The sequence below is a fragment of the Narcine bancroftii genome, chromosome 6, assembly GCF_036971445.1.
Source record: "Narcine bancroftii isolate sNarBan1 chromosome 6, sNarBan1.hap1, whole genome shotgun sequence".
In the NCBI taxonomy this organism is placed as follows: Eukaryota; Metazoa; Chordata; class Chondrichthyes; order Torpediniformes; family Narcinidae; genus Narcine; species Narcine bancroftii.
Window position 1 is genome coordinate 5,372,392 of NC_091474.1, and position 21,560 is coordinate 5,393,951.

Genomic DNA, 21,560 nt, shown 5'->3' on the forward strand with positions numbered 1-21,560 from the left:
TGTTATTCTTAGAAAATGCTGTTTTGCTGATTAGGTATTGGTCAGATGCAATGGAAGACTGATGTCCTTCTGTTTAGATCAATGCAGAAAGTTCTACACCATTATTTTAAGCACAGCAGTAAGTTCTTCTTGTGTGCTGTACGGCATTCTACTTCCACCAAAGGCGTCTCTACCAGATGAGCAGGTGATTCATCTTATTTGCTATTTGTAAGACTTACAAGCAACTGGTATGTCTATAAACCCAAGAAATTGGAGAAATCTATTTGGAACCCCCTGGAACTGGAAATTGACTTCAGAATGTCCTTGAATGGCAACTTTAAAATGTTTTAGATTGATATCAGGAAGATTGGAATATGATAAAGTGTAACTGAAGTTCAAATTCTTTCTTTCAAGAGTTTTTTTTCTTTTTAAAAAATAGGATTAAATCTTTTTGCAAACCAAAATGTTTAGATTTGGCATTAAAACCATAACCCTGAAATAAAATTAAGAAACTAGGGATATAGATTGATTTTGCCTGAAATTCCACTGAGGAGATTGTACAGGTCTTTGGGACAGCGCAGTAAGTGCAATGGTATTACAGTGCCAGTGATCCAGGTGTGATTGCCACCTCTCTGTAAGGAGTTTGTGTGCACACAGGTTTCCACCAGGTTTTCCGGATTCTTCCCAAGTTCCAAAGATGTACGGGGTCAGTAATTTAATTGGACACATGGATATATTTAGGATGCATGGCCTGTGCACCCTGGATCTCTAATTATACAAGCACCTGGTGTACTGTATGCAAATTTGGTCTCCATATTTAAGGAAGAATACTTCAGGCAATTCAGAAAAGGCTTACTGGGATGAGGAAAGATTGAGTAAGTCGGAACTATACTCAATGGAGTTTGGAAGAATGAAAGATAATCTTATAGAAACATGACTATCCTGAGGTACATAACAATGTAGATGAGAATGTATCCACTCTTGAAAAATCTACAACCTGAAACATAGCTTTGGAATAAGGACTTGCCTATTTGAGTTCGTAATGGGAAGAACTTCTTCCTGAGTCTATGTGCCTTTGTAATTCTTTACCCAAGGGAGCTGTGAGAGGCTGAGTCACTGAGTACATTAAATCTGAGTGGACAGATTTTTGTTCTGCATGGGAACTTCTTTTCTCAAGGTTTTTGATAGATTGGCACCCAAGCTGAAGAGGGTTTTCCTTGAGTGGAGTGGAGATCACCTTAATCCATGAGTAAAACATGACACTCTGCAGACACCATGACTGAAGTAAAAGCACAATACTGGAGAAACTCAGTGTACTTTACATAGCAAAGATAAAGGTACATAACCAACATTATGGGCTTGAGCCCTTCATCAAAATGTGGGCAGGCGCCCGAACAAAATGGTGGGGGGGAGGGGCAGGGAGAGGAGTGCAGACCCACAGGCAGGAAGTAATAGGTGGATAAGGGAGGGTGGGCACACCAGCAAACAGGGTGAGGTGGGATGGCTCTGAAAGGAAGGGGAAAGGGGTGGAGAGCTATAGGAAAGAAGAGGGGTGGGGAAAGGAGGGAGTATGGGGAGTGTGCTAGCAGAAATCGGAGGTCGAAGTTAATGCCATTCGGCTGGAGAGTATCCAAACGGAATATTGGGTGTTGCTCCTCCAATTTATGGAGGCCTTGGTTTGGCTGTACATGAGGCCATGGACAGACATGTCAGTGTGGGAGTGGGGCGCAGAATTGAAATGGTTGCCCGCTGGGAGAGCCTTGTCATTGATGCAGACAGAGCGACGGTGCTCAGCGAAGCGATCACCCAGTCTGCGCCCAGTCTGTCCAGTGCAGGGAAGGCCACAAGTGGAGCACCAGGTGCAGAAGACGACTCCCGCAGGATGACACATGAAAAGTTGCTTCACCTGGAAGGACCGTTTGGAGCCCCGAATGGGGGTGAGGGAGAGGGTGCGGCTGCAAGGGTAGCACTTCCTGCAGCCGCAGTGGAAGGTCCAAGGGGGGGCGATGAACGGAAAGGGGTGGATGAGGAAGTCACGGAGAGAGCAGCCCCGAGAGAAGGTGGAGAGGGGAGACGAAGATGTGGCTGGTGGTGGGATTATGTTGTAGGTTTACAGAGGATGATGGAAGGGATGCAGAGGCAGGTGGAGTGGGAGATGAGGACAAGGGAAATCCTGTTTTTGTTGCCTCTGGGGGCAGATGAGCGGGAAATGGAGGAGGCTGAGTTGATGGTGGAGGAGGCTGAGTTGATGGTGGCAGAGGGGAAGCCACGTTTTTGGAAGAAGGGGGAATTTGTGCTTGTTCTGTTTCAGTTCATGAGTCCAATTTGGATGTGGGCCATAAAGGGTATTGCTATTCAATCTGGCATAAGTCTGCTCTTTTATCCATGTCCAATATCCTGTGCCTGCTGGCACAACTCGACTGAGTGTAGAATCCATCAGTTTTAATTATTCTTGTGGGTTTTGGATTTATCAGCATTTGAGTGACAAATAAACCAGGGAATCAAGCCGGGGGCATTGTGCTTCTGCGATCATGACCCGATGGTCAAACAGGAACTAGGCAGCAGTCATGAGTGAGGTCCTGATTGTGTGTTGGATTTGCAATCAAAGACGCTACCAGTCAGAATGACATATTCTCTGACATCTAGGGTAGGAAACTCTCGTTTTTTGGGTTGTAAGTGATTAACAGGTTGGATCTCATGTTTGCGGATGTCAGAAGGTATCCGGAATTCGGAGAAACTTGGTAGTGTTCCAGGGTTGTCTATGTTTGCCATCCTGCCTGTGATTAAACGTCACTCTTTCCTATAAATACAGTTACTTCAGGGCTCGCAAGAGGTTGCAACTTTGAAAAGAAGCAGCTTTGCTGGAACCGCTTCGCGCAGACAGGGCGGAAAACACCATGAGGAGGGATCCCTGGCGCAACTGCGCCTTTACCTTGTGTCTCCTTTGCACTGCGTACACGGTGAGAGTCTCTTTGGAAACGATGACCATTTGTTTCCACCACGGCAATAGATGTAGTCGCTGTCCATCGTTTATGTTCTTCGGCCCGGATAACATCTGCTGTCATGTCACTTGATCTGCAAGTTGCCGACCAGTGTGGATGTGACAGGAACAAAACGCTTCCCACCTTTGAACGCAGATAATCTTCAGTCCATGCCCACCGTGGCCGGTGGCTCATTCACAGCCGGAGCATCGTGCGGTGCCGCGGCTGAGGGTGTGTGATGACCTCTGTCCTCCTCCGCAGGTCGCTGCCCAGCTTTGCCCGTACCCCTGCCGCTGTCCTCGGATCCCGCCTCGCTGCGTCCCGGGATCCGCGCTGGTTCTCGACCCTTGTGGGTGTTGCCGGGTTTGTGCCAAGCGCTTGGGCGAATATTGTACCAGGTCGGACGTGTGCGACCCCGAACAGGAACTGTTCTGTGATTACAGCATCAGCTACTCCGGGAACAGAGGGATCTGCACCTGTAAGTGAAGGATATTAAGTGTGTGTGAGTGAATGGGCGTGTGAGTGTGTATGTGTGTGTGAGTGTGTATGTGTGTGTGTGGGCGTGTGAGTGTATGTGGGTGTGTGAGTGTGTATGTGTGTGTCTGGGCGTGTGAGTGTGTATGTGTGTGTGCGTGTGAGTGTATGTGTGTGTGTGGGTGTGTGAGTGTGTGTGTGTGGGCGTGTGAGTGTGTATGTGTGTGTGTGTGCGTGTGAGTGTATGTGGGTGTGTGAGTGTGTATGTGTGTGTCTGGGCGTGTGAGTGTGTATGTGTGTGTGCGTGTGAGTGTATGTGTGTGTGTGGGTGTGTGAGTGTGTGTGTGTGGGCATGTGAGTGTGTATGTGTGTGTGTGAGCATGTGAGTGTATGTGTGTGTGTGGGCATGTGAGTGTGTATGTGTGTGTGTGGGCATGTGATTGTTTGTGTGTGTGTGGGCGTGTGAGTGTGTATGTGTGTGTGGGCGTGTGAGTGTGTATGTGTGTGTGTGGGCATGTGAGTGTATGTGTGTGTGTGGGCGTGTGAGTGTGTATGTGTGTGTGTGGGCGTGTGAGTGTGTATGTGTGTGTGTGGGCGTGTGAGTGTGTGTATGTGTGTGTGTGTGTGAGTGTGTGTGTGTGTGTGGGCGTGTGAGTGTATGTGTGTGTATGGGCGTGTGAGTGTGTATGTGTGGGCAAGTGAGTGTATGTGTGTGTGTGGGCGTGTGAGTGTGTATGTGTGTGTGTGGGCGTGTGAGTGTATGTGTGTGTGTGGGCATGTGAGTGTGTATGTGTGTGTGTGGGCATGTGAGTGTATGTGTGTGTGTGGGCGTGTGAGTGTGTATGTGTGTGTGTGGGCATGTGAGTGTGTGTGTGGGCGTGTGAGTGTGTGTATGTGTGTGTGTGTGTGAGTGTATGTGTGTGTGTGGGCGTGTGAGTGTATGTGTGTGTATGGGCGTGTGAGTGTGTATGTGTGGGCATGTGAGTGTATGTGTGAGTGTGGGCATGTGAGTGTGTATGTGTGTGTGTGGGCGTGTGAGTGTGTATGTGTGTGTGTGGGCGTGTGAGTGTATGTATGTGTGTGGGCGTGTGAGTGTGTTTGTGTGTGTGTGGGCGTGTGAGTGTGTATGTGTGTGTGTGTGCGTGTGAGTGTATGTGGGTGTGTGAGTGTGTATGTGTGTGTCTGGGCATGTGAGTGTGTATGTGTGTGTGCGTGTGAGTGTATGTGTGTGTGTGGGTGTGTGAGTGTGTGTGTGTGGGCGTGTGAGTGTGTATGTGTGTGTGTGTGCGTGTGAGTGTATGTGGGTGTGTGAGTGTGTATGTGTGTGTCTGGGCATGTGAGTGTGTATGTGTGTGTGTGTGTGAGTGTATGTGTGTGTGTGGGTGTGTGAGTGTGTGTGTGTGGGCGTGTGAGTGTGTATGTGTGTGTGTGAGCATGTGAGTGTATGTGTGTGTGTGGGCGTGTGAGTGTGTATGTGTGTGTGTGTGGGCATGTGAGTGTATGTGTGTGTGTGGGCGTGTGAGTGTGTATGTGTGTGTGTGGGCGTGTGAGAGTGTATGTGTGTGTGTGGGCGTGTGAGTGTGTGTATGTGTGGTGTGTGTGTGAGTGTATGTGTGTGTGTGGGCGTGTGAGTGTATGTGTGTGTATGGGCGTGTGAGTGTGTATGTGTGGGCATGTGAGTGTATGTGTGAGTGTGGGCATGTGAGTGTGTATGTGTGTGTGTGGGCGTGTGAGTGTGTATGTGTGTGTGTAGGCGTGTGAGTGTGTTTGTGTGTGTGTGGGCGTGTGAGTGTGTATGTGTGTGTGTGTGCGTGTGAGTGTATGTGGGTGTGTGAGTGTGTATGTGTGTGTCTGGGTGTGTGAGTGTGTATGTGTGTGTGCGTGTGAGTGTATGTGTGTGTGTGGGTGTGTGAGTGTGTGTGTGTGGGCGTGTGAGTGTGTATGTGTGTGTATGGGCGTGTGAGTGTGTATGTGTGTGTGTGGGCATGTGAGTGTATGTGTGTGTGTGGGCGTGTGAGTGTGTATGTGTGTGTGTGGGTGTGTGAGTGTATGTGTGAGTGTGAGTGTGTATGTGTGTGTCTGGGCGTGTGAGTGTGTATGTGTGTGTGTGTGCGTGTGAGTGTATGTGTGTGTGTGGGTGTGTGGGCGTGTGAGTGTATGTGTGTGTGTGTGCGTGTGAGTGTATGTGGGTGTGTGAGTGTGTATGTGTGTGTCTGGGCGTGTGAGTGTGTATGTGTGTGTGCGTGTGAGTGTATGTGTGTGTGTGGGTGTGTGAGTGTGTGTGTGTGTGGGCGTGTGAGTGTGTATGTGTGTGTGTGAGCATGTGAGTGTATGTGTGTGTGTGGGCGTGTGAGTGTGTATGTGTGTGTGTGGGCATGTGAGTGTATGTGTGTGTGTGGGCGTGTGAGTGTGTATGTGTGTGTGTGGGCGTGTGAGTGTGTATGTGTGTGTGGGCGTGTGAGTGTGTGTATGTGTGTGTGTGTGAGTGTATGTGTGTGTGTGGGCGTGTGAGTGTATGTGCGTGTATGGGCGTGTGAGTGTGTATGTGTGGGCATGTGAGTGTATGTGTGAGTGTGGGCATGTGAGTGTGTATGTGTGTGTGTGGGCGTGTGAGTGTGTATGTGTGTGTGTGGGCGTGTGAGTGTATGTGTGTGTGTGGGCGTGTGAGTGTGTTTGTGTGTGGGCGTGTGAGTGTGTATGTGTGTGTGTGGGTGTGTGAGTGTGTATGTGTGTGTGTGGGCGTGTGAGTGTGTATGTGTGTGTGTGGGCGTGTGAGTGTGTATGTGTGTGTGGGCATGTGAGTGTGTATGTGTGTGTGGGCATGTGAGTGTGTATGGGTGTGTGTGGGCGTGTGAGTGTATGTGTGTGTATGGGCGTGTGAGTGTGTATGTGTGTGTGTGGGCATGTGAGTGTATGTGTGTGTGTGGGCGTGTGAGTGTGTATGTGTGTGTGTGGGCGTGTGAGTATGTATGTGTGTGTGTGGGCGTGTGAGTGTATGTGTGTGTGTGGGCGTGTGAGTGTGTTTGTGTGTGTGGGCGTGTGAGTGTGTATGTGTGCGTGTGGGTGTGTGAGTGTGTATGTGTGTTTGTGGGCGTGTGAGTGTGTATGTGTGTGTGGGCATGTGAGTGTGTATGTGTGTGTGGGCATGTGAGTGTGTATGTGTGTGTGTGGGCGTGTGAGTGTATGTGTGTGTGTGGGCGTGTGAGTGTGTATGTGTGTGTGTGTGGGCGTGTGAGTGTGTGAATATGTGCGTTTGTGGGCGTGTGAGTGTATATGCGTGTGTGGGCATGTGAGTGTGTATGTGTGTGTGGGTGTGTGAGTGTGTATGTGTGTGTGTGGGCGTGTGAGTGTGTATGTGTGTGTGTGGGCGTGTGAGTATATGTGTGTGTGTGGGCGTGTGAGTGTGTATGTGGGTGTGTGAGTGTGTATGTGTGTGTGTGGGCGTGTGAGTGTATGTGTGTGTGTGAATATGTGTGTGTGTGGGTGTGTTTATATGCGTGTGTGTGGGTGTGAGTGTGTGTGGGCGTGCGAGTGTGTGAATATGTGTGTGTGTGGGTGTGTGAGTGTATGTGTATGTGGGCGTGTGAGTGTGTATGTGTGTGTGGGCTTGTGAGTGTATGTGTGTGTGGGCGTGTGAGTGTGTATGTGTGTGAATATGTGTGTGTGTGGGCGTGTGTATATGTGTGTGTGGGTGTGAGTGTGTGTGGGTGTGAGTGTGTGTGGGCATGTGAGTGTATGTGTGTGTGGGCGTGTGAGTGTGTATGTGTGTGAATATGTGTGTGTGTGGGCGTGTGTATATGTGTGTGTGGGTGTGAGTGTGTGTGGGTGTGAGTGTGTGTGGGCATGTGAGTGTATGTGTGTGTGGGCGTGTGAGTGTGTATGTGTGTGAATATGTGTGTGTGTGGGCGTGTGTATATGTGTGTGTGGGTGTGAGTGTGTGTGGGCATGTGAGTGTGTGAATATGTGCGTGTGTGGGCGTGTGTATGTGTGTGTGGGTGTGTTAGTGTGTATGTGTGTGGGCATGTGTGTGAATATGTGTTTGTGGGCATGTGTATATGTGTGTGGGTGTGAGTGTGTGTGTACATGTGAGTGTGTGAATATGGGTGTGTGTGGGCTTGTGAGTGTGTATGTGTCGGCATGTGTGTGAATATGTGTGTGTGGGCGTGTGTATATGTGTGTGTGTGGGTGTGAGTGTGTGTGGGCGTGTGAGTGTGTGAATATGTGTGTGTGTGTGTGGGCATGTGAGTGTATGTGTGTGTGTGTGGGCGTGTGTGTGAATATGTGTGTGTGTGTGTGGGCATGTGAGTGTATGTGTGTGTTTGTGTGGGCGTGTGTGTGAATATGTGTGTGTGTGTGTGCGAATATGTGTGTGTGCGAATATGTGTGTGTGTGTGTGTGTGTGTGGGTGTGAATGTGTATATGTGTCTGTGTGTGGGTGTGAATGTGTATATGTGTGTGTATGCATAATGGCACAGGGATTACTTAAAGTGGTATGTGAGATTGAGGGGAGGGGGGAGGAGCAGGTTGAAAACCATTCATTTAAAGTAATCGATTCTGATCAGGGCCAGTGTTACCAATAGGTCATCTAGGCGTCTGCCTAGGGCGCAGAACTCAGAGGGGCATTGTTCAAGAGAGATTTCAACAGCTCCAGCACCTCTGGGTCATGAATGACATGGTTCTGACCAATGCACTATAAACATGTGCATTAGTCTGGTAAGGCAGAGGGACGAAGTGGAACGGCGCACGTCGAATGATGCATCACGCATTGCATCTCTGGTTTAACAATGCAGTTATTTCATACATAATTTTGGAAATGTGCTGTTCTACCTTCTGAAAAATTTGCAAAATCTATTATAAATTGACAAGTGATTAACAAAGTAACGTTTTAGATTATACTCAAGAAGTTGTTAACAAGTTATTGAATAATCAGTTTTTTAATTATATAATGGACTGAATGTGCTCTAAGCAAAGCATGTATGATGCTTACAAGTAATAATTTAATGATTCATAGTCTTTGTTATGAATGATGAACATTTTAAAATTATGTCTAGACCTTGAAGCTGGAACATGCGAATACAATGGAGAGCTCTATAAGGATGGTGATGTATTCCAGCCCAGCTGTAAATTTCACTGTTGGTGCTCAGATGGAGCAATTGGTTGCATTCCACGCTGTAGTGAAGATATTCGCCTACCTGGTCCAGATTGTCCTTATCCAAAACGCATGGAGATCCCAGGAGAATGCTGTCCTCAATGGATATGTGAGAAGCAAGGTGATGGTATCTTTGGCAATGCTTTGGCAGGTACATATTTTGACTTCATTCCAAAGTCAAATTCTTGTTTATCTAAACAGAGAAATGTGGTCTTAGTGACTGGCAACCCAAATAATCAACACGAACATGCCTGAGCTATCCCAAACTATTATGATGATTCAAGCACACATTTCCAGTTCAATTGGAAAGGGAAATTGGTGTAGCAGAAGTGGGAAAGGGTGAAAATGATCTCTACCAACTAAAGCAACATGGTTGGAAAGACTAGAGAAGGGAAAATATCAGCTTATTCCTTGGTTGTTAAATATTTCATTTATGATCCTTCCATTTCACTGCTTTTACTTAACTCTTATTACAAACAAAATTAGTTCAAAGTATTTCAAAAATGAATCAGCTGATGACGATTCAGTCTTTAGGAGATCATATTGGAAAATGCAAAAGGTAAGAAGGGCAGACTGTGGGACCTAAACATCTCAAGGCATGAAGGGGTAACGCACAGAAAAGCAATATTTGTGGGATTAGAGGAGGTGAGGAGATTGATAGCAGAACTGAGAAACTGAAGTGATATTTTTTTTTCCAAAAATAAACTTTATTCATAATAAAACTATGTGCAAAGTGTTTTTGCTTCCTTAGTGCCTTTCATATATGCATTCTTTTGCTGTATATTTTTACATTAATCCTCTAATCATCATGGCTATCCCTCATAATGAGGACGATGGCCTTCGTTCCGTTGATCCACAGAGCGAAGATGCCTGTGCATGTATTTGTTTAACATGTACTTGATGTTGCACTCCAAGAAGCCCACGATACTTCACAAATCAACCAACTATTTCCAATGGCATGGAAACCACGACGATTGGAGCTGATGGATTTGTTGCAGCCTTTGTCCGTCTTCACAGCTGTTGAGCTCAGAGTAACTTCATCCACCTGTTCCACTGTTGAGGAGTTAGTTGGATTGTTCTTTGTCAGTAACCTCACCCTCAACCTTGGGTGGCCCTACCAGGAGCATAGCTCCAGAAGGCTTTACTCTCGGGATCTCAGGACCGCGCAAGCGTTTCCACCTTGACAAGGTGACAATCCATGGAAAAGAATCTTCTCATATGTTATGTAGCAATGAAAACTTGATTAAAGTTACAGGCTACATTTTTTCATCTCTTTTTAAAGATGCATTCACCCTGTAACTATTTTAGGGCTGAGACAAAAAGTTTGTGGTTAATTGATAAGACAGTGTATCACTGTAGAAGGCAATGGGAACAAGGAAGATCTTGTGCAGACAGGAACAGAGCACATTTTTGGAACTGCTGAGGGAATAGGATCAAATTGGTGACTGTAATATGCTATGAAAGCAGTGTCATTTTGGCAACAGATTTTCTGTTATTAAATCATCATTTTGGAACGGATGGATGCTAAGAAGCCCAGATTCTATAAGGCTTTTGTTTATTTGCTATTCAGTCATGTTTTCTTGTGCTATTCAGTCAAGACACTTGTGTCCAGGTCAGAGATCCTGAATTCCCAAGGATGACCACATAATCTACTGTGAGTGGAAGGCTTCTTATCCCACTGGCTTCAACGTCCTACATTTTGGAATGGAACACGTGCTTATTCCTTTAAATAGCTGCTTAAGTTAAGATGTAATTTGTGATCTGTACAGCACTTTGGTCAACGTGAGTTGTTTTAAATGTGAAATACAAATAAACTAAACTAAACTAATCCATGAAAGCTGCTTAGCAGGTTGTGCTATGTGACATATGCCATGGAATCCTGTGCTGCCTGCAACTTGGTCTCCTGTAGCAGGGCTGAGATCTGGTCTTATCCTCAGAAAATCAGAATATTTGGCTTCCCTTTCTGTTGCCTCCTGCTGAGTGATGTTTTTTTTCAAAACAGTTTCTGCTGGATATCACTGTCTGTTCCATTTGGGGAGGTAATCTCTGAGGTGACATCTGGACAATATTATACCAGTGACAGCGCTTCCTGCATACCTTAAACTTCCTGCTTAAAATGCAAAATACCTAGCAAAGGGGGAGACAGACAAATGGGTAAGACAGATAAGACAAAGCTACCAACATTTACCAGTGTTACGTATCACACAGTTTCCATTCAGGACTGTGGAATGAAAGGTGATTGTGGTAAGTGAGCAAGCAGATATAAGTTTGGGATTTGTACCAACCTGATACAAACAGGAGACTGCAGATGCTGAATCCCCAGTCTCAATAAAGGGTTTTGACTTGAAATAACAACTATACCTTTTCTCCCACTGATGCTATTTGACCCACTTATATCCCTCCGCAAATTGGGTTTAGCTTGGGATGGCTTTCATCATTGCTCTGATCCAAAAAATGAATGAGTTTCACTTCCATCAGTTTGCATGGTTGGGGGTACAGGAAACCACTCTGCGTTGCAAATCCAAATTCACCTTCTAACCCCAGATTTGTTTCTTTATCTGTTTTGCTTCATCTTCTGCAGAAGAACAATCTGAAGATTTATTTTCTCATCTGCTCTCTCCTTTGAAGAGCACACATGGGCTAAGGCAGCAAATGGGAGTGGGTGATGGAGGGAAGGGAAGAGAGAAACTGGTCGGAGTAAAATAACTTCATTTTAAGAACATGGAGCATTTGTTTAAGGGCATAAACAGTGATCTGTGATCTGCTGGAATGCAAGAAGAGAGCAATGGGTTTTGGATAAGGGCAAGTGGATGTAGAAAAGCTGCCACAAAAAGATGTGAGATCTAAATGCAACCCAGCATTTCAGTTTTGCTGTCATAGTGGCCCCTTTCTGCTCTGTAGCTTTGTCCTTGGGCTGCTGGCAGTTGCCACCGAAGCAACATCTGCCTTCAGGACCACTTTGAGTAACCCTCTTGCTATTCTTTGGGAAAAGGACATTGGTGCACTTTTACACCTGCTGTACAAATACCTTCCTTGCTTTGGCTCAGAAGGTCTCCTGCTTGGAATGTTCTGAGACGGTAAGCAAATGGAGTAACAAAAATGAGACTTTGAGCAGTGGGTGGCATGGTTAACGTAGAGGATAGTGCAACGCTGTTACAGTGTCAGTGACCGGGGTCCAAATCTGGCAGTGTCTGTCAGGAGCTTGTACGTTCTCCCCGTGTGGGTTTCCTCCAGGTGCTCTAGTCTCCTCCCACCCTTCAAAAATGCATGGGGATTGTAGGTTAATTGGGTGTAATTGGGCGGCACGGGCTCGTGGGCTGAAAGGGGCTGTTACCGAGCTGTATGCCTAAATTTAAATTTAATTGCAGAGCTGAGAAACTAAACTGATTTTACTGGATACCTATCAATCAGCAAATTTTTTTCTCAAAAAATAAACTTTATTCATAATGAAACTATGTATAGATGTTCCTCTATTTACAATGGGGTTGCGTTCCGTACCTATCGGACATCATAGCCTCGCCAACCTTAAATGTGCACAGACCACTTACCATAGCTACAGCTGGGCGAATTTATCTAAAACAAAGCCTATTTTTATGCTTAAATTTTGAATACCTTTCATTCCACACTGAAGAAAACAATTTTTCATCATAAAATATACTGACCATGAGAGTCAGACCAACACCACAATGCAGCCATCACACCATCATAACGTTGAAAAATCATCAACGTAAGTAGGAAGCACCCGTACAAAAGAAAACTGCAAAATATTTTCTCCTCCATCGCATCATTCACTTATACGTTCTTTCACTGTATATTTTTGCATGAATCCTCTAATTTGCTACATAGCAATGCAAACTTGATTGAAGTTACAGGCAACATTATTTCAGATGACTGTACATCCTATAAGTGTTTGACGGCCAAGACAAAAATCTTCCTTTTCATTCAATTGGCTGCCTGTCAATATTCTCATTGTCTGGGCAGCCCAACAATGGAATGCAAAATTACATCCATCCTGCAAAATAAACTGTAAACATGGCGCTGGCGATGTCATCCTTTACATGTCTTGGAGCTAGTCATAGGAGCTGTTAGTGAAGGGAAACTGAATAAAGATTTTTGGAAAAGGGCCTGAAACCAACTATTGCTTTATTTCTTTTTGGTTATGTATGATTTGCTTATTCAAAAGTGTTCCAACCAAATTCTCTAGCTGTAAACTTCAGTGATAATATACTGGTCAGTAAAATTAATTGATTTAAATGTACAATTGTTGAAAACAATATTTGACAGGCTAGGTAGATGTATGAATTGTTGTTTGGTTCATTTCAACTAAGGCTATTCTTTATTTAATCTTTAGCATTCAGATCAGGAGGATTGTATGGAAGATATCTCTCCAGTGTGCCTTTCACCTGCCTGGAGCAAAGCAGTGAGTGGTCTGCTTGCTCCAGGAGCTGTGGGATAGGGGTCTCGACTCGGATTTCCAACAAGAATCACCGTTGTATTTTGGAGACACAAAGCCAACTTTGCATAGTGAAGCCATGCCAACAGAGTCATGCAAGACGAGCTCACGTGGTGAGTCTTTTACTAGCCAATCATCAGGTTACCAGTGAGGTTGGTGTTGAAGTGCGTCGTAATGAATGTCAACATATATATTTCATTACACTATATTGATAGTTGAAAGTGTTTCAGTTATTGTAAATATGTAGTGAAAGAACAACTATTGACCTGAATAGGGATTACCATATTTATCCGCTGAGATAATGGGGATCTCCCAGTGGCCAACCATTTAATTCCCTCACTAATATGTCTGTCCATCTCCTCATGCACTGCCAAACTGAGGCCACACACAAATTGGAGGAACAACACCTAATATTCCGTCTGGCCACTCTCCAACCAGAAGGCAATAACATTGACTTCTCCAATTTCTGTTAAATCCCTCCTTTTGAGTTTCTCTCTTTCCCTATTTCTGTCTCCTTTCCTCCAGTTCCCCACCCCCTTCTTTCTCGATCCCTCCCCATCGCTCCTCAGCTTTTTTTCTCTTCTGCCTTCCCTATGCTCTCCTGCCTATTGGCTTGTGATCTTCCCCCTCCCCCTTCTTCCCCTACCTCTCTATTCAGACATCTGCCTGCTTTCTGCTCATATTGAAGAACGCAATCCCAAAACGTTGGTTATAAAAATAAATCTCTTTGCTTCCTATGAACAGTAACCGGATGAGTTTCTCCAGCATTTTTGTGCATTGCGCACCATAATCACGGCTTCAGCAGTTTCCTGTTCAACAACAATAGAAAGGTGAAGGTCTTGCAAATTAAACAAAGATTTCAGTCGTGATTATAAGTAATTTACCCCCTCCATAAATCTTCGTCCGCGAAGCCAAGCCAAAGAAGATAAGTAATAATGTATTAGAAGAGGATTTCTATGAGTATCAAATAAGGTAAGTACCATATTAGCACACGTGACGATCTTATTTAAAAATGTAGATGAGAAATGGCCACTGGTTTACAGTGCAGCAATAAGAGCTCACTGTCTTTGACAAATGGATCCTGCAGAAACTTGTGTAAATGCAAAAATTAGGGAGCTGTCTGACAAGTTTCCCTGTTTTCCCAAAGGTTATTACAGGTAGAAGGAAATGGAGATTGCACTTGAATGCCATGCCTCTGTTCCCGCATGATCATTGTTTTTAACCCAAAGCAGACTTTATTTATAATATATTATTTCGAAAAAGAAAAGCATTCCAAGTCTCTTTGCACCCTAAGTGTTGTATCTCTACATTTCTATCGCTGTACATTGTTACATTCACTTTCTATTTACTTCCCCTTCTGTTGTTTGAGGGGCTTCCCCTCGTTTCAGCTCCTCATTGTGGACAAGCCATTCTCAATTTTTTTTTGGCTATGGCCAGTTTCTGCTCAAAGTTCATGGGTCCCTTTGCCTGTGAAGCAATTAAGTTTAGTTGGTATTTCTCCCCTACCAACTACATGAAAAACATAACAAATATTTTATGATTTCAGACCGAGGCCTCCCCTTAAATTTGCTGTGGACCCCATTGAGAATGGCTGCTCTAGACTGTGGTCCTTCCTTGCCACATTCTCAGCACGTACCCCAGCAGCATTCCTTCATTGACATCTCCGTGTGCTGAAAGACCAACAGGTGACTTTTACTGAGTTGATGGTCTTCCAGCAGTTCTGGATAATCTTTTTTTTTTCAAAAAAATACTTTATTTACAGGAGAAAAAACTGTTCAAGACTTTACATTCCTAGTTTCAATCATAATGAGTAAGTTATTTACAAAAACTGTTCAGAACTTTTACGTGTGACCGGTGTAACAACCTTGTGCTCAATGTCAGCAAAATCAAGGGGATGATTGTGGACTTCAGGAGGAAGTCAGGGGAACATGACCCAGTTCTCATCAAGGGCTCAGTAGTGGAGAGGGACAAGAACTTCAAATTCCTGGGTGTCAACATCTCCGAGGATCTGTCCTGGAGCCTCCATGTTGATGTAATTGTACTGACAATAACCACACCAGCAGTGCGAGTAGTGAACAGCTTTAATAAACTAATATGTACACTACGAGGTCTTGTCTCTCTGCAAGACGAACCTGGAAGGCTAGACTGTAGCTCAGGACTGATTTATATACAAGGTCACCGGGATGACCCCTGGTGACCTAGTGGTGTAATTACAAGAGGTCTTGTCTCTGCAAGACGAACCTGGAAGGCTAGACTGTAGCTCAGGACTGCTTTATGGACAATGTCACCTGGTTGACCCCTGGTGACCTAATGGTGTAATTACATATCACCACAGTAATTACAAAGAAGACTCTCCAGTGGCTATACTTTGTGAAGTGTCTGAGGCGGTTTGATACCTCACTAAAAACTCTTGTAAACTTCTACAGGTGTACTATGGAGAGCATTCTGACTGGTTGCACACTGTCTGGTATGGAGGTGCCAACTCTCAGGACTTGAAGAAACTCCAGAGGGTTGTTAACTCAGTCTCTGACTTCACAGGCACCAGACTTCCCTCCATCGAGGGCATCTACATGAGGTGGTGTCTTAAAAAAGCAGCCTCAATCCTCAAAGACCCCCACTACCCAGGCCATGCCCTCTTCACTCTGCTACCATCAGGCAAAATGTACAGGAGCCTAAAGACGAGCAGCACAAGGACAGCTTCTTTCCCGCTGACATATCCATGAACCAAAGACACGGCCTTATTTTCGTGCACTACGGTTTTTATTTATAATAATATTCTAAGATGGTTATAATATGAATACTCACACTGTGATTCTGCCACAAAACACTGAATTTCATGACTTGTTCATAACAATGAATCCTGATTCTGATAGTGTAAGTCATCTCATATCGAGTAAGTTATTTGCAATACATGTACAGTAAAAACGAATCAAACAATTTTTACACAGTGACAGTCATCTCATCAATGTACATTTCATGTTTTACGTTCTCTTATTACTCACTCACCACCTGTGGTGCGCTGAGGTAGCGGCGAGCAACAGGATTTATTCCAGTAAAAGTCTGAACACCAGTTCACGCCTTGGTGACTCCGTGTGTGACTGGGCCCAGGTTTATATTCAGGTTGGCTGATTGACAGCCGGCCAGGTGGAGTCAGCCTACCTGCCAGGTGGTCTTCTTGCAGGTACAGAGATCGCCCCCTTCAGTAGGCTGGTGGTCGTATCACCACACCACCATTGTGGCCCCTGGATAATTTTGCACAATTAAAAAACAAAGCAGGAGAAGATGAATTAGGAGGCAGAGCCTAGGGGATGATTTTGCAGGAATGTTAAAGTTACTGAAGGATCCATTCTTTAAAAATAGTGAGCTCTAATAGCTGTGCTGCAAACTGCGGGTCTCTGCCTCTCTGGTATAAGCAAGCATAACTCTCTGTTTAAGTAGTGCTTTCGTTTTTGGCAGGTGGATGCAACTTACAGACTGTTCTGCACAGCAGAATTTTACGTAAATAACATTTAATCAACTGTTTATGCTGATTGACTTCACTGCATATTCTGACGGCATATCCAGAATTGTACTTTTAAAGTTTACTTGCAGAGCTTGTAAAAATAGGTTGTGCTACATAAAGGGGAGGAAATTGGAGAAGTTATAGGCTGCATGTTTCAGCAAGCTCTCTTCACTCCACTTGCTAAGCAGATCAATAGACAATTTCTGCTGCAAAAGCAAGGAGCTTCCAGTTGCCATCAACTTCCATTCCTCACCACACTTCCACACTGATATGTCTGTCCGTGGCCTAATGTATGGCCAAGTTGAGGCCATTCATGAATTGGAGAAACAAAACCTTATATTCCATCTTGGCTGTCTCCAACTTGACAGCATCAAAATCAACCTCCAATTTCTATTAACCTCCTCCCTTGGCCTCTCTCTTTCCCTTACCCCTCCTTGTCTCCCTGCAGCTCCCAAGCTTCTTCCCTTCCTTCTATCAGTCTCAGCCCTCTACCTCCACCCCCAATCACTTCTTTCTCTTCTTCCTCCCCCCCACTTTGTATTCACCTATCATCCCCATACCCACCACCAACCTTAAATGGGGGTCTGCCTGATTTTTGGCACTCCTGATGAAGGGTTCAGGCCCAATACATTGGCTGCCTTTTGCTTTTCTTGAATGTTGTATGTCTTGCTGAGTTTCTCCATCATTTGTTTTGTGTACTGCTGGAAACCAGTAGTTCTCGACCTTCTTCTTCCACTCACATACCAATTTAAATAATCCCTTACTAACTGCAGAGCACCTATAGCATCCTATGCAGTATGGTATGTGAGTTGGAAAAAAAAGTTGGGAACCATTGGCTTAAACAATTTTCTTGGATCCAAGGTTCCTGTAGTCTGTGTTGTACTTTTTAGGTGACTTATCAACACAGTCTAGAAACCCAGAAAAAGTCTATGGAAAATGTACATGAAAATGTAAATGCTATTTCTCTTTTTTTTTTTGCTGACTGTAAGATCAAGCTTATGGTAAGAGGATTGCTTGTGTGAGCTTTACCTTATCACCATGCCGATTTTTACCATGATGGTGTAGAGCAGGGGTTCTCAACCTTTTTCTTTCCACTCACATACCACTTTAAATAATCCCTATGCCATTGGTGCTCTGTGATTAGTAAGGGATTGCTTAGGGTGGTATGTGGGTGGAAAGAAAAAGGTTGAGAACCACTGTTTTAATTGTACCTCATTGACTCGTTACGGTTTCGTAGCTCCAAAGGAAATGGGCCAATGACAATTTTTCTCAGGCAAAAATATTTCAGAAACAATTAGGTCTAGAGCAGTGATTCTCAACCTTCCCTTCTCACTCACATCCCACCTTAAGCAATCCCTTACTAATCACAGAGCACTGATGGCATAGGTATCACTTAAAATGGTATGTGAGTGGAAAGAAAAAGAACCACTGGTGTAGATATTAAAATTTTGTTTGAAGGTGAACGTGAGTGCAGTAATTACAACAATAAGTTTGGAAAAATTCAATTACAGTAAAATTTTTGAAGCTGGGAGATCAGGAAATTATTAGAGACTTTAATGAACTACAATCTACATGAGGTATATTTTGAACATGAATATTTGGAAGTAATTGTACTGTATTCTGACTGCTTTGTTCAAAAAGTGTCCCTTTTTCAGGGAAGGAAGATTTGCGAGCCGACAACAAGGGCACTTCAACCAATTCACTTTGAGTACAACAACTGCATCAGTGTTAAGAGTTACAGACCCATCTACTGTGGTTCATGCTCTGACAGGCGTTGCTGCACACCATACAAAACCAGAACAGAGCGCATAGAGTTCCTGTGCAAGCATGGCAGGATCGTGAAACTGCAGATGATGTTCATCAACACCTGCTCCTGTCATTATAACTGCTCACATACTTACAAATAATTCAAACCCTCTAACAACTGTTTATTTCCATTCAAGATTGTACAGAGTAAAAAGAAGTTACTATATTGAAGATTTAAATGTGACACGTTTCCAAACAATTCAAATGGAAACATTTATTTTTGAATTACTCTTGTTTCATTCACACTTCACTTTTAATATTGTTTATAGCATGAAATAACATAATTTCCATGACAAAAAATCTTGGTGAACATTTTAAGTTACGTACAGTTCAATTGCTTTGCAGAATTCATCTCAAGCCCTTGTTGCTAGAGTTTGGGATTACATGGTTACCACAGTGGTTAGCACAATGGGATTGGGACCGGGGTTTGAATCCCATGTTGTCTGTAAGGAGTTTGTATGTTCTCCCCATGTCTGCGTGCATTTTTCCTGGTGGATCTGGTTTTCTCCCACCCTTCAAAAACGTCCCAGGGTGTAGGTTAATGGGGTGTAATTTGGGTGGCACGGACTCGTAGGGCTGAATTGGCCTGTTACCGTGCTGTTGGTCTAAATTTAAATTTTAAAATTTAAACAGTGCCTCCCTGGATTGGGTTCCCAGGGCTGGGTGCTGGGAAGGCAGGCTCTCCTTGAATCACACTGTGCACCTGAGTTCCTTTGTGCATTTGCACATCAGGTACGATGGACCTGGAAGGAAAATGCAGAGTATGTAACTCATCAAATTGTATCCCTGTTCCATTTCATTGTATTTCTCATTGGACAAATTGGATAAGAACATTGCAGGCATGGATTCAAAAGTAAAATATGCCAAAATTGCAAAGCAGAACTCAACTAAAATTCTAGAGCATGCAAGAAGCAGCAGGGTCAGTCAGCCGCTGTGGAGAAAGAAGCAGTTATCGTTTCAGGTCTGTGTCATTTCATTAGTATTGGTCTGATGGGGACTTCTGGTGACGTCACAAAAGCAGTAGCTGTGTTAGTCAACCTGCTCATTGAGAAACCCTCTTTAAACCAGCCATATATAAAAGAAATACCGAGGCAGATGCTATAATTCAAGTATTAACGATTGATTGAGTGTGATGAGCTGACCTAGGGCTAATGAGCACGGAGGAAGGAAGGGAGTGACAAAAGGGGGCAGACGGGGAAGGCACCCCCCCCCATCCCCCACATGATGGCAGTGAGTCGGATAAGGAAGAACAATTCTCTCCGAGATCCGCGAACTGAGAAAAGAACACAAAGTGGCCTCAAAGATGTTAAACAGAGGCCAGCGAGAGTGGAGGATAATATGAAAGATTTAACTGCTGGAGGGGAAACAGAAGGAAATGGATGACAGAGTAACCTCAACAGAAGACAGGGGAATGTGACATGAGAGGGCCTATCAAGTACCTGTTACACAGAGAGATGAAGCTGGCAGAGAAATTGAAAATATGGCGAGATGTGAGAACCTGCTGATTTACGAAGTTGCAGAGGGAAAATTAAAAAAAAGACATGAGATGGTATGTGACTGAACACTTAAAGAAATCGCTAGAACTGCCAGAAGACCTAAATATCTGAATAGAGAGAGCACATAAGTCCCTTGCAGTCAACGGAGAGTGGAACAAACCCCACCATGATCTATCATAGTCAGATTTTTAGCAGGCTTGGAAATAGCGGCAGATATGAGGGGGACAGAGTGTATTTTGACCAGAAATTCGGAAAAAGTAAGGAAGGTACAACAGGTGATTAAACAACAGTGGGAGAAAAACATCAAAGCCAAGTCTTCATTCCCAGCGCAGATCAGGATTTTTCTAGACTCTGGAGTCAAGGCTTTCAAGACACACCGGGGCAGCGCCCATACTAGTGAAGAAAGAGATCCTCATCAGGACGGATCCCAGAGAGAAGCAGAGAACTGCTACAGGATCGCTGGTTGTCAGCAGAGGAGCTGGTGGGGGGGGGGGGGGGGGGGGTGGGCAGAGAGGACTGCCAACTCTGTTAGAGGAAGATCTTTGCATTTTCCTTGGCACCACAGGAGAAGGACTATAGTCAGGTTTGAAACAAATACAGAAATGAGGATCAAATGGAAACAAAAGGCTGTGGTCATTATTGTGTGTGTATATATATCTTGGTTTGTTGTTTTAAAGAAAGTTGACTATGCCATTTTAACAATTCATACCGAGGCCGGTTATGTATTTTATTTCTGTATTTTACTTATACGTAATATCTAAGAGAGGGTCTGTAGAGGGTTTTCTCAGAGCAGGGGTTGGGGGGGGGGGGGGTGCGGGGCTGGTGGTGTTATAACTGTCAGGATTCCCAAAGAGGGATTTTGAGCAACCTCATTTCGTTGCAATGACACAAAATGTGGGCTCACCCAGGAGAGATGCAGCTACATCTCTTCTCCTCTGTACAAGGAGCTGGCACACCAATTTGTTCTGGGTGTCCAGTTGGGTCGGTTAGGTAGGAATTAACTTTTTTCTCTCTTTTTTTCCTCTTTTCTTGCATTCACTTGTTTTGCAAATGTTTTCTCATACATGAGCATTCCTTGTACAGCAACGCATTCCTATAAATTTTGTCTGAGTGTGGTGTGCTGTTAGCCAGAATCAGACACACACAAGGTAAAGACTGTACAACAGGCTTTAGTCCACAAAGACTTCCACAGAGCCAGACTGGCTGTAGCTGCAGCAACTCTGAGTGAGGCCTCGGGAGGTCGGTGCAGGCTTATATCCCGGAGGGTGATTGACACCTGACTGGGTGGGGCTTGATCCATTCAGGCCGACTGATTGACAGCCGGCTAGGTGTTGTCCTGTCCCCTTACACTCCTGCAGGTACAGAGCTTGCCCCCTGCAGTAGGCCGGTGGTGTACCACCACAATGAGGTATCGCAGTTATATAAGAACATAAGAAATAGGAGCAGGAGTAGGCCATCCGGCCTGGTAGCTTGCCAAAACAAGAAACATAAATGGCACGTAGAGTTAATCTTAGAATACAAAATGTTAGATAATGACTAATTTAAAGATAGAAAGCTGTAATGTTCATGGACTAAATCACCCAATAAAGAGGAGAAAAATTCTTAACCAACTTAAAAATCCTGGATGTGGAGTGGCAGTCATACAGGAAACCCATTTGGTGGACATTGAGCATAAAAAGCTCAGGAGAGAGTGGATGGGCCAGGTATTTAGTGCCTCCTA

General features: G+C 44.6%; 1 protein-coding gene across 2 annotated transcripts; it reads left to right on the plus strand.

Moving 5' to 3' along the window:
* Nucleotides 1-2,554: 2,554 nt before the first annotated feature.
* On the plus strand, nucleotides 2,555-18,561 carry LOC138735632 (CCN family member 2-like). 2 transcript variants are annotated; one of them, XM_069883717.1, is made up of 5 exons: nucleotides 2,555-2,626; nucleotides 2,792-2,939; nucleotides 8,486-8,734; nucleotides 12,935-13,149; nucleotides 18,194-18,561. In XM_069883717.1, exons 1-5 carry the CDS (start codon nucleotides 2,603-2,605, stop codon nucleotides 18,443-18,445), a joined length of 888 nt encoding a protein of 295 aa, XP_069739818.1. In that variant the 5' UTR covers nucleotides 2,555-2,602; the 3' UTR covers nucleotides 18,446-18,561. The 2 variants fall into 2 exon arrangements, with proteins under 2 accessions (XP_069739818.1, XP_069739817.1); XM_069883716.1 differs by adding an exon at nucleotides 3,222-3,438 and having other exon boundaries at nucleotides 2,572-2,939.
* Nucleotides 18,562-21,560: the final 2,999 nt, after the last annotated feature.

Excerpts from the sequence above, each read along its gene's own strand:
- LOC138735632 (XM_069883716.1), top strand. The coding sequence starts at position 2,877 with ATGAGGAGGGATCCCTGGCGCAACTGCGCCTTTACCTTGTGTCTCCTT. Across the intron at positions 2,940-3,221 it reads TCCTTTGCACTGCGTACACG|GTCGCTGCCCAGCTTTGCCC; the intron begins GTGAGAGTCTCT and ends CCTCCTCCGCAG. Across the intron at positions 3,439-8,485 it reads GAACAGAGGGATCTGCACCT|ACCTTGAAGCTGGAACATGC; the intron begins GTAAGTGAAGGA and ends AATTATGTCTAG.